Genomic DNA, 12,836 nt, shown 5'->3' with positions numbered 1-12,836 from the left:
ATTTCAATCATCAGTTATACCATATGATAGTCTTCCAGGCTCTAATAGTGGTTCTTTTATATGTCCAGTCGGCTCATGGGGCTTCGCTCCCAGTTAATTTGACTAAGGAAGTCTACTATAATAACATGTCTGGACACTCCCTCAACAACAGAAACAATACCATTATTTATTCAACCAATTCCACACCACTATCAATATTCAACCGAAAATCTATATCACCAGAGACCATTGATCTTAGTGAAAGTAGCTTAGAAAAAGCATCATCAACATTGGATAAATCAGCAGCATCAACATTGGATAAATCAGCAGCATCAAAAACTATTTCAGATGGTGATACTTCTTCCTGGGGCAAGCTGGTTTCAAACCTCTTTAGCGGTCTATTATCAAAGCTAAAACCATCACTGCCAGACACCACGCAACAAGAGTTAACTAAAGATCCGAAGTTACTGAATCCTGTGAAGGTAGACTCACATCCTAAGGTTCAACAACAGGATTCGCATCAAACAATTGTTAAGCAACCAGCTGTTCAAGAACCAGCCGCCACCGGCCGATCTCAACAAGTTACACTTGTGCCTGTTCATCAATCAAAGGTAACAGTTGTTACCGTAGAGCAGCCGATTGCTCAAACCCATTTGCAAGCAGATCAAAAACTGCCATCCTCAATCATCAATGTCGACGCCCCAAAAGCCCCAGCTCTACCATCCGCAAAAGAAAATGAAAAACCTAGCCCTAGTGCTGAACCCCTCACTTCAAAAGGTGCTAACATGGGGATCATGGCAGGAGGTGCTGTCCTTGGGTCTGAGGCTTCAAGTTTACAAGCAGAAGGAGGATCAGAGAGTCCTGCTGCGATTTCCTTAGGTGATACAACTTCAGTTTCCCTCCCCTTAGCTGCCCCACAGCCTAGTGATGCTGCTGCTTCTGCTTCTGCTTCTAATGCAGAAAACGAAAGAGATGCCAAGTTGAACTTGGCAATAGAACGAGGTAATATTGTGCTTGGGGCAGTGGGTGTTGTTCAAGCGGTGGTGGGAATTGTGAGTGATGTCCTCACAACTAGCTACCAAACCGTCACTTCTACTTACACGTTCACTGGAACTCAAGCGTCTTCATTGTTGAATGACCCTAATGTTTATGTCACCAGTGTTCAATGGCACACTGTCACTTCAGATATTGTCAATGGTGCATTGAGTGCAGCAACCACTACCATTGAAATCCCACGAATCACCGCAGTAACTCCTGTGGTAGTGACATCTACTCTGTATGTCATCCAAACCATCACTGAGGCCCCATCAGTTTCAAACGGTTCTTACGTTTTCTCAGTTGGCTCTAAATAGACTTTTTTTTTTTTTCTTTTCTTTTGTTTTGTTTTATTTTCTATGGTTTTGTTTTTTTTTCCGCCATCTTTCATTTCTCAGGTAATCATTTAATACAATTTTTTTACAATTTATTATGTTTTTTCTTTCTTCATAAAAAAAGTTAGTCTAAAAATATGTAATCAAAGATAATAATAATAAACACAGCGACAGTATATTAATAATAATGATTATAAAGATAGTAAACGAGCCTACTTTCATTATCTAACTGTTTTTCTTTAGCCACCATAACCTTTGCCATTCTATTCATTGTCCATCAAGCCATATTTTGGCGGTGCCTTCCATGGATTCTTTGCAATGCACGGCACCCGCCCAGAATATTTCAACATGCATCGTTATTTAGCCTTCGGCGGCAACTTATATAAATAATTACAGAAATCCATGTTTTATTTCCTTATTTATTTATTATATATATTTTTTTTTTTTTTTTTTTTTTGGAGGGGGAGAGAAATATATATCCAGAGAAATTATCTTATCAAACACAAAAAAAAATACGCAGTTAAAAAAACTAAATAAAAAAAAAAAAAAAATATGGTTACCTACAATGAGTTGATGGCAGTGATGCTGCTCTTGACTCTAGTAACATCATCATCAACTCAACTGTTCACCAATTCAACAAGACTATCAAACAGTTCCGACCTGGTAAACCTGACCCACAGAAATAAATCAATGGTATATTTGGATATCTTCCAATCTAATCCTTCCACTTTGAATATGGAAATGTACACCGAAATTGTTTTCGACGAAGTTGCCAATCTTACCAATAGAACCTTTTTCGATGAGATCTTGAAGCCCAAGATAGAAACTGCCTTATCTGCTGGATCTGAATATATTGGTTCGAGCTCCTTGGGAAGCCTAAGTAATAGGAAAACCGTTAACATGGCAGCATCTCTTGATACTCTCGAAACCGTGGGGAAATCAGAAGCAACTTCCAGCGACTACTTGAAGGATATAACCAAGTACGTTTCCGGGTTCTTAAAATCTTTCAAATCAAACGATATTGCAAAGACTTCCGTGGCGTCCACCCAAGAAAAAAAACTCAGCAATGAACTAGCGGAATTACCTAAGACTTTCAGATCAGTCAAAACTGTCATCCCTGAAGTAGAAAAACCTGCCCCAACCATTGTCAATACACCAAAAGTTGTTGAAACTCCAAAAGTTGTTGAAACTCCAAAAGTTGTTGAAACTCCAAAAGTTTTTGAAACTCCAAAAGTAATCAACGATCCAACAGTGGTCAATACACTAAAAGTCGAAACAGTGCTAGTCACGGCAAATACGCCGGCTGCTATGGAAAACACCGCAGTGCATTATAACACTCCGGAGGTAACAACAATTGCTGCAGAACCAACAGTTACAGTTCCAAAAGTGGATACTAAGCCCACTGTTTTCCCATCCACAGATGTCCAAATATCATTGAGGAGTACTAATGATTTGGTAAGTTCTCCAACTACCCAAAATACTGCATTGGCCCAACAGTCTTCTGAAAGTACAGCTCCTGAAACTGAAAGTAGTAACAGCAACAACAACAACAACAACAACAACAACAACAACAACAACAACAACAACAACAACAACAACAACAACAACAACAACAACAACAACAACAACAACAACAACAACAACAACAACAACAACAACAACAATAATAATAATAATAATAATAATAACTTGAACTTGAATGGTGTGTCAATTCCAGTATCTCCAGAGGAGCAGAGTGCCATGAGTGCCATCCAAGAAATCAACAATATTCAAAAAGGAGCCATCAAAACAGTAACCTTTAATGGCGTGGGATATCCTATTGGCGGTGATGCCATGGGAAAATTCCTTCAGTATGGAGGAGTTGGATTAGCTGCCTTCAACATTCTTTCTGGCCACACGGTCACTGAAAGTGGTTCTACTTTTGTTTCTTACAGTGAAGTTCCGACTACTATTACCATCAGTGGTCTTACTCCAACCACTTCTGGAGCAGTCAGCACCGTGACAGTGCAAGCTTCTTCATCTTCGAGTACTGCCACTAAGCCTGATGTAATCATTGTAACTGCCCAACCGAACATAGCACCAACTGCAGCTCCAATGGTAACCAGTTATTACTACCCAACACTTTATGAAACACAGTATGTGAGTTATTATCAACCTCAACCTCAGGCGGCAAGGTATACTGTAACTCTTCAACCAGGCCAACAACAACAGCAACAGCAGTATGTTTACACCACTATTGCGCAACAACAACAACAACAACCAAGATACATCACAGTGAAAGCCAGGAACGTTCCTGATTCAATTTTGAATGACCCATATATCAGTTCTTCACTCATCCAAAGTATTTTGAATTGATTTTCTTTTTCTATTTTTCTTGCATTCTGTCTTCTCATAGTTCGTTTCAAAATTTCATTACTTCTTTTTCGTATAGATCTAACTTTAATTTTAATTTCATTTTCAGTTTTTGCCTAATATTCATTTTTTTTTTTTTCTTCTCTCTTCTGTTACACAAATATTGAAATTGAAACACCGTTAGTTGAAACAATATATTAAAAAAGATTATCTGAAAACAATATATTCATAATAACCAAAAAAATCAATTAGCTTAATTGTTCTCGTATCAAGTCCCAACTCCATTAAATTTTCCAAACAATCGACATCAAAAAAGCCGGGATTAAAGCTTAGATCCTGCCGAAAGAATTTTGAAAAGTTGGACAACGCCATTTCAAAATCATAGTCTAGATTCAATAGTCGCTCCAAGTCAAGAATTGACTGGCAAAAACTAGGGCCTATGACATCATTATGTAGCAAGAACGTCTTAAATCTTAGATATTTCAAATATTCCACACAAATCTTATCTTCATATTTTGCCTTAGTATCCGGTTCTATAGCCCTCAAATCGAAAAATTTTATTATAATTTCAAATAACTCTTTGGAAAATCCTCTTTCAACAAAGCTGGCGATCGGCAAGTCATAAAAGAAGCAAAATAGTTGCAAAAGATCTTGCAAATTCGATACACGATGATAGTTCAAATGCATAGTGATGTAGTTTTCAAAAGTTTGCTTCTCTGCCTCGGTGTTAAATATTAAACTCAAGTCCAATCTATTAGCCATCTCACTGAAGTAGTTCAGACTTGTTTGCTTAATGAAACGACTCTTGTTGGCAATATCAGTCTCAACGGTTTGACTAATGAATACGAAATTGGGGTCGAGTTTCTTAAATACCCGGAAATAAATCAAATCGTTTAGCTTGAGCTTGGAAAGTTTATCGTACCAAATCAAATTAAGATGTGTAGATATATCTTCTTGGTGGCACACATAATGCACCAAGCAATTATAAATGTAGGCGTTATTTAACACATTAATATCATTAATTTGGAAAGGGGTGAGAATGACATCAATAATGCTGTTTGGTAAAATATTATTGACCTCGTTGTTGGTAAGTTCGTTTCTTGTATTCCATAAACTGAACTTTTCAAGCTTAAAAGTCGGTAAATTGAGTTCAAATTTTTGGTGATTTATAAGCTCTTCGTTCAAGCTATTCTTAAAAAGCAACAAGCATTGAACTAAAACATGAGAAATCAACGTAGATTGATAACTTTCCTTGAATTTGAAAAACAAAGAGTTGAGATCTTTTGCTTTGCCAAAGTCCCCATCCACCGAAACCAAGACCGACGCCATCTCATGATTTTCCAGCAACAGTCGAAAATAATCTGTGAAAACTTCTTGCTTTGTGAATGAATAGTTGGTGAAAGATTCAAGAAGTTGCTTGATCATCAAAACACTATCCACTGACACATAAATTGAAGGTGTTATCGCTGATGGGTGTACCGTTGCAGTCCCATTTTGAGAAACCATCAAGGAACACAAGCCGTCAATCAAATCATCAGTCTCGTCGATACTGGAATTCCCGTTAAAGCGGTTATTAGAAGAAAAGTGGCCCCCTGAGGAAAATAGGGAGTATTCTGAGTTGAACTTTTCTCGTAAAGCATGAGGTAAGGTCTTGAACTTTTGGTATGAAAGATTAGGATATAGTAAAATATCGCAGCTATCATATGACATCTTTGGTAGGGCTAAGAAGCAGTATTTTCATATTAATTTTTGTGTACTGAGCTTCACATATCCTGTTGTCAGAGATCATCAGCGAGATCAGTCATTATTTTGGTAGTGCTGTACCACAAACGTTTTTGGGTTTCGTGGGCACATCCCTCCCCGCTGCGGTGGGATCCCCTTACTTGAGCCGTACCGTACCGGATACTCTCACTTACGGCTACATACATTCTAGAGAACTATCTATACCAATCTCATTTTAATTTCCGTTGCGCAAATAACTAATTCCTCTCATTAAACATTTCTAACCGGTAAGCTTTCTTTTCTTGGCTTGTCTTTGGGCTACTTTCTCTTCATCTTCAACTAGTTTGGAAACAAAATCTGTAAATAGCTTCACATAGGGCTTCAAAGATGTCCTATTCCAATCATCATCATTAGCATCGAAATCCCCATTTATTGTCGCGTTCTCGAACTCTGTTTGTAATAATGATAAGTTTGGGGCATTCATTGGATCAAATCCTTTTTTCTTATAGTCTTCGTAGTTTCCGGATTCTTCCGCCACTAATTCGTTTTCGTAATCTTCAAACATGATTTTCGAATCAAATGGGACACAGACATTGCCTGTTCCTGGGTGAATACAGAAAGGCGATTTCAATAAATGGATTAGTTGTCTCGACACTTCGATATCTAATCTTGGGTATAAAGTTTCAATAATGATATCTTCTCTCATATTCTGGAAATTCTGGATACCAAAATTCTTGATAATCTTGCTACTATTGTTTTCGTAAATTGTTTTGATATCCTTCCATTTTTCAAAGCTTGATCTTCCAGGTGAATTGGTCCAATGATCCTTGAGTAAAGCTCTCAAGTTCTTGTCAGAAATCATTGGCAACAACCCCTCAAATGCCACTTTATCATCTTCCCAGGGGTTTTGTTCGTCAAGAATGATATTTTTGAATTTCTTTTTCAAAATTTCAAGCGATCGCTTAACATGCGGGTGTAGTGGACGTTTGATATTGAGGCCATTCCTGTTTCCATTCTGTCTGCCACCACCTGAGCCATTTGGACTCCCTAATACATCCATATACTCTACAATTGCCCTTCTCTTTGATTCGTTCAAATTCCTGGCCTTGTTGTCACTGATCCAGCAATGGGCACCTCTTCTACCACTGAAAACCCAAATGAAATTCTTGAAGCCAAAGTCTTCCACCAAAGCCTTTTCGATGACCTGACTGCCTACCGTGATGAATTTCCAGCACTTTTCGCAAATATCCGTACCGGAGCAGCAAGTTCTTATTCCATCGTAATCTGTCAAATCAATATCAAATACAAAATCCTTCTCCAAAGGCTTCATGGCACTTTTTGGTAAAGTTTTTCTCTCCTTAGGATTGACAGTATAAACAGCACCAATTTCAAATCTGGTAGGATTGGCCTTGATCACAGAATTTTTGAAATCAGTCAAGGATGTGTACGAGTTGTACCGTTGGTAAGCCCCGGATCTGTATTCGTATGCGAATTCTCTGTTGGTAAAACTATTTGTAATTTCTGTATTCGAGTGAGATATCCAGTGGAAAATGTATTTGAAAGGTAAAAGATGCTTGTAATAGAAAAGCATGTCTGATTCAGACACTTTTGGACCTTTTTTGACTGGGGCAGCTACTGCGTGTTCTGTGATATTGTCGACATCTTTTCGATTATCTTGTGAATCCTGGAGCGAATTTGTTGAGGATGACACCGAGCTCATCATTTATATATAGTCAGGTAATATTGTAGGTGTAAGAGAATAGGATAAATATACCGGAGAAGATAAATCCAAATGGAGAAGAAGAAGAAAGAAAAAAGACGCGAAAAATTGCCGGAGTTTCGCGTCTTTTCATTTTGATCACATGACTACATACAAACATTTTTTTTTTTCGAGAAAATTTCGATTTGTTTACTTTTCTTTTGTTGTTATTATTACTATTATCATTATTATTATCATCATTATTGTTATTATTATTATTATTATTAAAGAGAATCATTAAAGCAAAATAGCCCAGTATCAGTTTGCATTAACCATGACATCGCCAGATTTGCTTCCGCTTGACCAGATAGATCTGCGGTTGGGAGAGTTCCATCTGAGGTTCAAAACCACCATGCAACAATATAAGACCCTGCTATCGGATTCCAAGACTGAATATATCTCTCAATATGAGGTATTGGTAGCCAAGCAGAAAGAGATTCACCAGAAACTAAAAAAACTTGCCGATGAAGATGTACGAGTTAGAGAGTTATTGAATAATGAACTCAACACATTGAGCGACGCCAAGCTGAAGATTGAAGAGTTGAAAAAGAATGAGACGGTCCTCATCGAAAATAAAAACTCGATAAATGAGAAAATAGAAATCTTGGATAGCCAAATAGATATTAAGAATTCAGATCTCAACAGCTCAAAAAGAAACTTGAATAGAAACTTGCAAAAGGATTTGAGTGTTGTCAAACTTTACGAGTCCTTTCTTGGTTTAAAAATTGACAGTATTGACAATGACTTAATCAAGTTCCAATTTTTCAATTTATTGCAAAACGATTTAGATCTAGAGTTTGAGGTGGTTTTGGATTTGTCAGATCCTCATGGGAACTACAAAATCAATTCTATGAGCTATCAACTTCCTGAATCAGAGCTTGCGGAAGTATTGAATAGTTTGAACAAAAATAGGAATCTTGTTTTATTTTTGAAAAGCATACGATCATGTTTTGTTAAGAATTACAGTCGATAGATGTAACGCAGTGATCATTGTTATAGTTTATTACCTTTTTCATTTCTTATTTTTTGTTAATGTATAGATGGCGGGTTTCTTTTGGGATATTATACAATTTTTTTTTTTTTTTTTTTTTTGGAATGTAATTTTGGTTTGATAGTGTGAATTCAATTAAATAGTAAGAGATACTATCTTTGTTGAGTTAAGGGTAAGACTATTTAGCAAAGAGGAAAAAGTCCAAATTGTTCAGGCAGAGTAACCACAAGTTATAGATCCTCTAAGAAATTACACGTGGCTGGAAACCCAGCCAGTGCATTCTGGGTGGCTAGTAATTGATATTAAAATATATACAAGGGCAAGAACAACAGTAACTCGGTGATTGCTTGGTTAACGGTTGCTACAACCAACCAGCTTTGGTGACATAATTTGGTGATGACAGCAGATGGGGCCCCCCATATTGGTGTACACGTGCATGACAGTGCACACCTTTGCAAGTTGCTCGAAAAGATGCTTGTGATTTCTGGCGATGAGATGTCTTAAATCTCCGGAGTTTCCCTTTTCTCATCCAACTGTTCATTCTATTGATTATTGCAAGGCTTATCCATCCTAATTGACTTCCCCTTGTTACATTTTTCTTTTTATAATTGTGAAAAAAACAGATCAACCTCCTACACACAGAGTACTTTTTTTTTTGATTGCATTGCCTTTCAGCTGCCCAGAATTTACATGATAAGGAGTTCTCGCCGCGGAAAATATGGAGCACAAAAGATTCCCCAGCATTAAGAGGGGGCACAGGGATTTTAAACTCAATAAGGCAGCCAAATCCCTTGTCCTAAGCGTACCGCTTGCTAGATCCAAGACTCTCGGTCGAAAAAGAACCAAAAATGATGACCAGATAAGTCCGAACAACCACCCTGATTCGGATGATGAAGACAATAGCAAAGACTTGGGGAAATTGAAAATGGGGAGATCTGTCATTTCCTTATTAACAACAACAAGCATGTATTCGGAATTCAACAAGTTTAATGATAATGAATATATACCACCCAATGAACAGAATGTCGATGATAAGGAGGTTGAAAACGAAGATGACTCCGATGAATATAGTGATGCTGTTGATGATAAGGTTGATGAAACCTCTCGGAATGAGACATTGAAGAGACTATCTCACCTCAACTTGTCTTTGGATCCTGCTCACTCTCTGTCAGATACGAAATCATCAGGCAGTAAACACATTCAAGAGACCCATGGCGCATCGCCTTTGGAGATATCGATAATGAAGTCTCTTGAATCAAAGCGCCAAGTCATCTGTGGTGTGCAGTCTTCCAAAATCATTTCATCAAACAAGAATATCAATACTAGAGCAGCGGCACTTTGCAACAAGCTCATCTCTACCTTCGGTGTGAGCGAAAGTGATGAATTGGTTGATGACCACTCTTGTTGGCTCCTTAGAGATGTTCTTTTGCAAGGCCATCTTTACATCACCAAGGAATACTTATTATTTTTTGCTTACTTACCAAACCACTTTAATAATACTAATCAGAATGAAGCTTTGCAAGAAGAGAAGCAAATAATGAGTGGTAATTTGTCTACCAAGACTTCTATTGGTAGCAAATATCAAAGATATTGGTGTATTTTGAAAGGATCATTATTTTCAGTGTACAATAGCTCCACAGATTTGTACTTCCCATTGTTAAGCATTGATTTGAGATATGTATTGAAAGTTGAGATTGTTGAAACCGAGAAGAGCACTGGTATTGCACATACTGCCATAACAAAAATTGCAAGTTTGACTCACCATGAAAATAATGATGAGCTCGTAAGGAAAAATCTGACCGTTAGTGCTGCCTCTGATGTCAAAGGAGACTCTTTTCTCAATAAGATAAGGACAAGGAGTGATACATTGGGATCAGTACTTGAAACAAAACCTCAAAAAATTAGGATTTTAACTGAAAACAAAACTTATATGTTTTCTGCTGATAATTTGACATCTGCAACTACTTGGGTTTCTAGTATCAAGACACAAATCTTTGCTTTGAAGAATAAGGATGATAAAGTTACCATTAAGTTACCATTATCAAATCTTGTTGATTTGGAAGTTAACCCGATTTTTGAAAATGCTGAAAATATTAGGGTTAAAGTTTTGGAAAACTCTGACAGTTTTGCATTAGATGATTATTTCTTCTTGTTCTTTAGCTCTTGTGCGAAAGCTGTCGAAAGCATTAATAATGCATTGGAACTCAATAAAGAGCACATCAACCAAGCTGATGACGGGTACGTCAATCGTCATGAGAAAAATAGTATATCTGATAATTATGTGCCTGTAGAATCCATCCGTGAGGCTGAAAGTATTGTTTCGAGCCCATTATCTGATGATGAATTTGATGATGATATTGCTACCGGCACTGATGCTCCAAATAAGATCTCCAGAACAAAAACCAACTTACTCGTCGCAAACAAGGCACTTAAAGTTCTCAATCCAAGGAATATAGTGAAAAATGTTATCGGTCAAACGATTCATAATGGTATTGAAATGTGGTCTAGCAATCCAACACATTATGAGGATCTCAATTCACTTGAAAGGGGTTCGGAAGATCCATATTTCGTCAGCTCTGATGAAGAAAGAAGCAGTGCTGCTGTCAGATTCAGAAAGTATTTTGCGCTCCCAGATTCAGAAAAATTAATCGCCACCTATTATGCCTACTTGCAACGTAATATCCCATTATATGGTAAGATTTATCTTGGTTCGAATAAAATTTGTTTTAGAAGTTTGATACCAGGTGTTTACACCAAGATGATTTTACCGCTTTGTGACGTTGAGACCTGTTATAAGGAAAAGAATTTCAGTTTTGGGTACAGTGGTTTGGTTGTGGTCATCAAAGGACACGAGGAATTATTTTTTGAATTTAGCACCAATGATAGCAGAGATGATTGCGAATATTTGTTGTTGAAGCAATTAGATCTCTTCAAGGGGCATACTAATGATGGCAAAGCCATTGAGCTACTTGATGAGAGTGTGAAGCTATCTAGCTCATCAAACAATCTCATTGAAGCAGAAGATATCAAAAAGAATAAAGAAAAAATAAACTTGGAAACCGGAGTGCAAGTCCCAATCATCATTAAGGATTTTACGTTTGCTAGTCCCAACATGAAGCCGAAGAGAACTTTCAAAATAACTTGCTTAACTATTGGTTCTCGTGGTGATGTACAGCCATACTTAGCACTTTGCAAAAAGTTAATTGAACAAGGGCATAGTCCAAGAATAGCCACCCATGGTGAATTTAAAGAGGTAGTTGAAAAACACGGTATTGAATTCTGTGAGATTGCGGGAAGTCCGACAGAATTGATGTCATTTATGGGCAATCATAGCACCATCAGTGTTTCTTTCCTCAAAGATGCAAAAAGCAAATTTAGCAAATGGATTGATGAGCTATTGGAGACTTCTTGGAAAGCTTGTCAGGGCTCTGAGATTTTGATTGAATCGCCATCTGCTATGGCCGGTATTCATATAGCAGAAGCTTTGGATATTCCTTATTTCAGAGCTTTCACAATGCCGTGGACGCGAACAAGAGCATATCCTCACGCTTTTATTGTCCCTGAACTGAAAAGAGGTGGTAGTTATAATTATTTCACTCATGTTATGTTTGAGAATGTTTTCTGGAAAGGTATTTCTGGTCAAGTTAACAAGTGGCGTCAAAGCACTTTGGGATTAGCCAAAACTGATTTATACCAGTTACAACAAAACAAGGTTCCCTTCTTGTATAACATTTCTCCGACCGTTTTTCCACCTTCTGTTGATTTTCCAGACTGGATAACAGTCACTGGTTATTGGTTTTTGGATGAGAAGGACAACTACACTCCACCAAAAGAGCTCGTGGAATTCATAGCTAATGCAAAAAGGGATAAGAAGAAGATTGTTTATATTGGTTTTGGATCAATTGTGGTTTCTGACGCCAAAGAATTGACGGAAGCAATAATAGATGCTGTTAGGAAGGCTGATGTCAGATGTATTTTGAACAAAGGTTGGTCTAATAGACTAGATGGAGACAAGGAATTGGAGATTGATTTACCTCCTGAGGTGTACAATTCTGGCTCAATTCCTCATGATTGGCTCTTTTCTCATATTGACGCTGCAGTACATCACGGTGGAAGTGGTACTACTGGTAGTAGTTTGAGAGCTGGATTACCTATTATTATCAAACCATTCTTTGGTGATCAATTTTTCTATGCACATAGAATTGAGGACATGAACGTTGGTGTCTATTTAAAGAAATTGAATAAAGAATCATTGGCAAATGCAATTAAGAAGGTGACCACTGACTCAAGAATCATTGAAAAGGCAAAAGCTATTGGTGCCAAAATCCGGGCAGAAAAGGGAGTTGAAACTGCAGTAGAAAGTATTTACAGCCAATTGGATTACAGTCAGCGGTTGATTAGTAATAAGTTGAGGGCTTCTAAATTACGCCAATCTGAACCACAATCTTCTTCATTAGTTAAGGGTACAGAGAATGCCATAGAGGATATTGATGACTTATTAAATGATAAAACCAGAAGTCCCAAAAGCCATCATAGCAGAAATAGTTCACGAAGTAGTAATGAGCATAGTCCTAGAACTCGTCGAGTCTCTAACAGTTCTTGGCTTCTATTATAGTTTGCTCAATTACGCGATAATTTCTTGTGAGCTCGCACTTATAGATTA

General features: G+C 37.4%; 6 protein-coding genes across 6 annotated transcripts; 4 read left to right on the top strand and 2 right to left on the bottom strand. All coding sequences in view use genetic code 12, as the record gives it.

Annotated features, from left to right (window-relative positions):
* Positions 1-23: 23 nt before the first annotated feature.
* DASC09_031070 (uncharacterized protein) lies at positions 24-1,331 on the top strand (the record flags this gene model as incomplete). Its single annotated transcript, XM_064996706.1, has 1 exon — positions 24-1,331. One exon carries the CDS (start codon positions 24-26, stop codon positions 1,329-1,331), a length of 1,308 nt encoding a protein of 435 aa, XP_064852778.1.
* A 570-nt stretch (positions 1,332-1,901) lies between these two features.
* Positions 1,902-3,704, top strand: DASC09_031060 (uncharacterized protein; the record flags this gene model as incomplete). The annotated part of the gene is made up of 1 exon (XM_064996705.1): positions 1,902-3,704. One exon carries the CDS (start codon positions 1,902-1,904, stop codon positions 3,702-3,704), a length of 1,803 nt encoding a protein of 600 aa, XP_064852777.1.
* Positions 3,705-3,908: 204 nt separating this feature from the next.
* On the bottom strand, positions 3,909-5,411 carry DASC09_031050 (uncharacterized protein; the record flags this gene model as incomplete). Its single annotated transcript, XM_064996704.1, has 1 exon — positions 3,909-5,411. One exon carries the CDS (start codon positions 5,409-5,411, stop codon positions 3,909-3,911), a length of 1,503 nt encoding a protein of 500 aa, XP_064852776.1.
* A 292-nt stretch (positions 5,412-5,703) lies between these two features.
* Positions 5,704-7,146, bottom strand: PRI1 (DNA primase subunit PRI1; the record flags this gene model as incomplete). Its single annotated transcript, XM_064996703.1, has 1 exon — positions 5,704-7,146. One exon carries the CDS (start codon positions 7,144-7,146, stop codon positions 5,704-5,706), a length of 1,443 nt encoding a protein of 480 aa, XP_064852775.1.
* A 310-nt stretch (positions 7,147-7,456) lies between these two features.
* On the top strand, positions 7,457-8,155 carry DASC09_031030 (uncharacterized protein; the record flags this gene model as incomplete). The annotated part of the gene is made up of 1 exon (XM_064996702.1): positions 7,457-8,155. The coding sequence occupies one exon, from the start codon at positions 7,457-7,459 to the stop codon at positions 8,153-8,155; it is 699 nt and encodes a 232-aa protein (XP_064852774.1).
* A 736-nt stretch (positions 8,156-8,891) lies between these two features.
* On the top strand, positions 8,892-12,788 carry ATG26 (sterol 3-beta-glucosyltransferase; the record flags this gene model as incomplete). The annotated part of the gene is made up of 1 exon (XM_064996701.1): positions 8,892-12,788. The coding sequence occupies one exon, from the start codon at positions 8,892-8,894 to the stop codon at positions 12,786-12,788; it is 3,897 nt and encodes a 1,298-aa protein (XP_064852773.1).
* Between the last annotated feature and the right edge of the window lie 48 nt (positions 12,789-12,836).

Source organism: Saccharomycopsis crataegensis (genome assembly GCF_037102585.1).
Source record: "Saccharomycopsis crataegensis DNA, jcf7180000000084, whole genome shotgun sequence".
Lineage (NCBI taxonomy): Eukaryota > Fungi > Ascomycota > Saccharomycetes > Ascoideales > Saccharomycopsidaceae > Saccharomycopsis > Saccharomycopsis crataegensis.
Note: the sequence above shows the minus strand (reverse complement) of the source record. Positions and strands in the feature narration are given on the sequence as shown.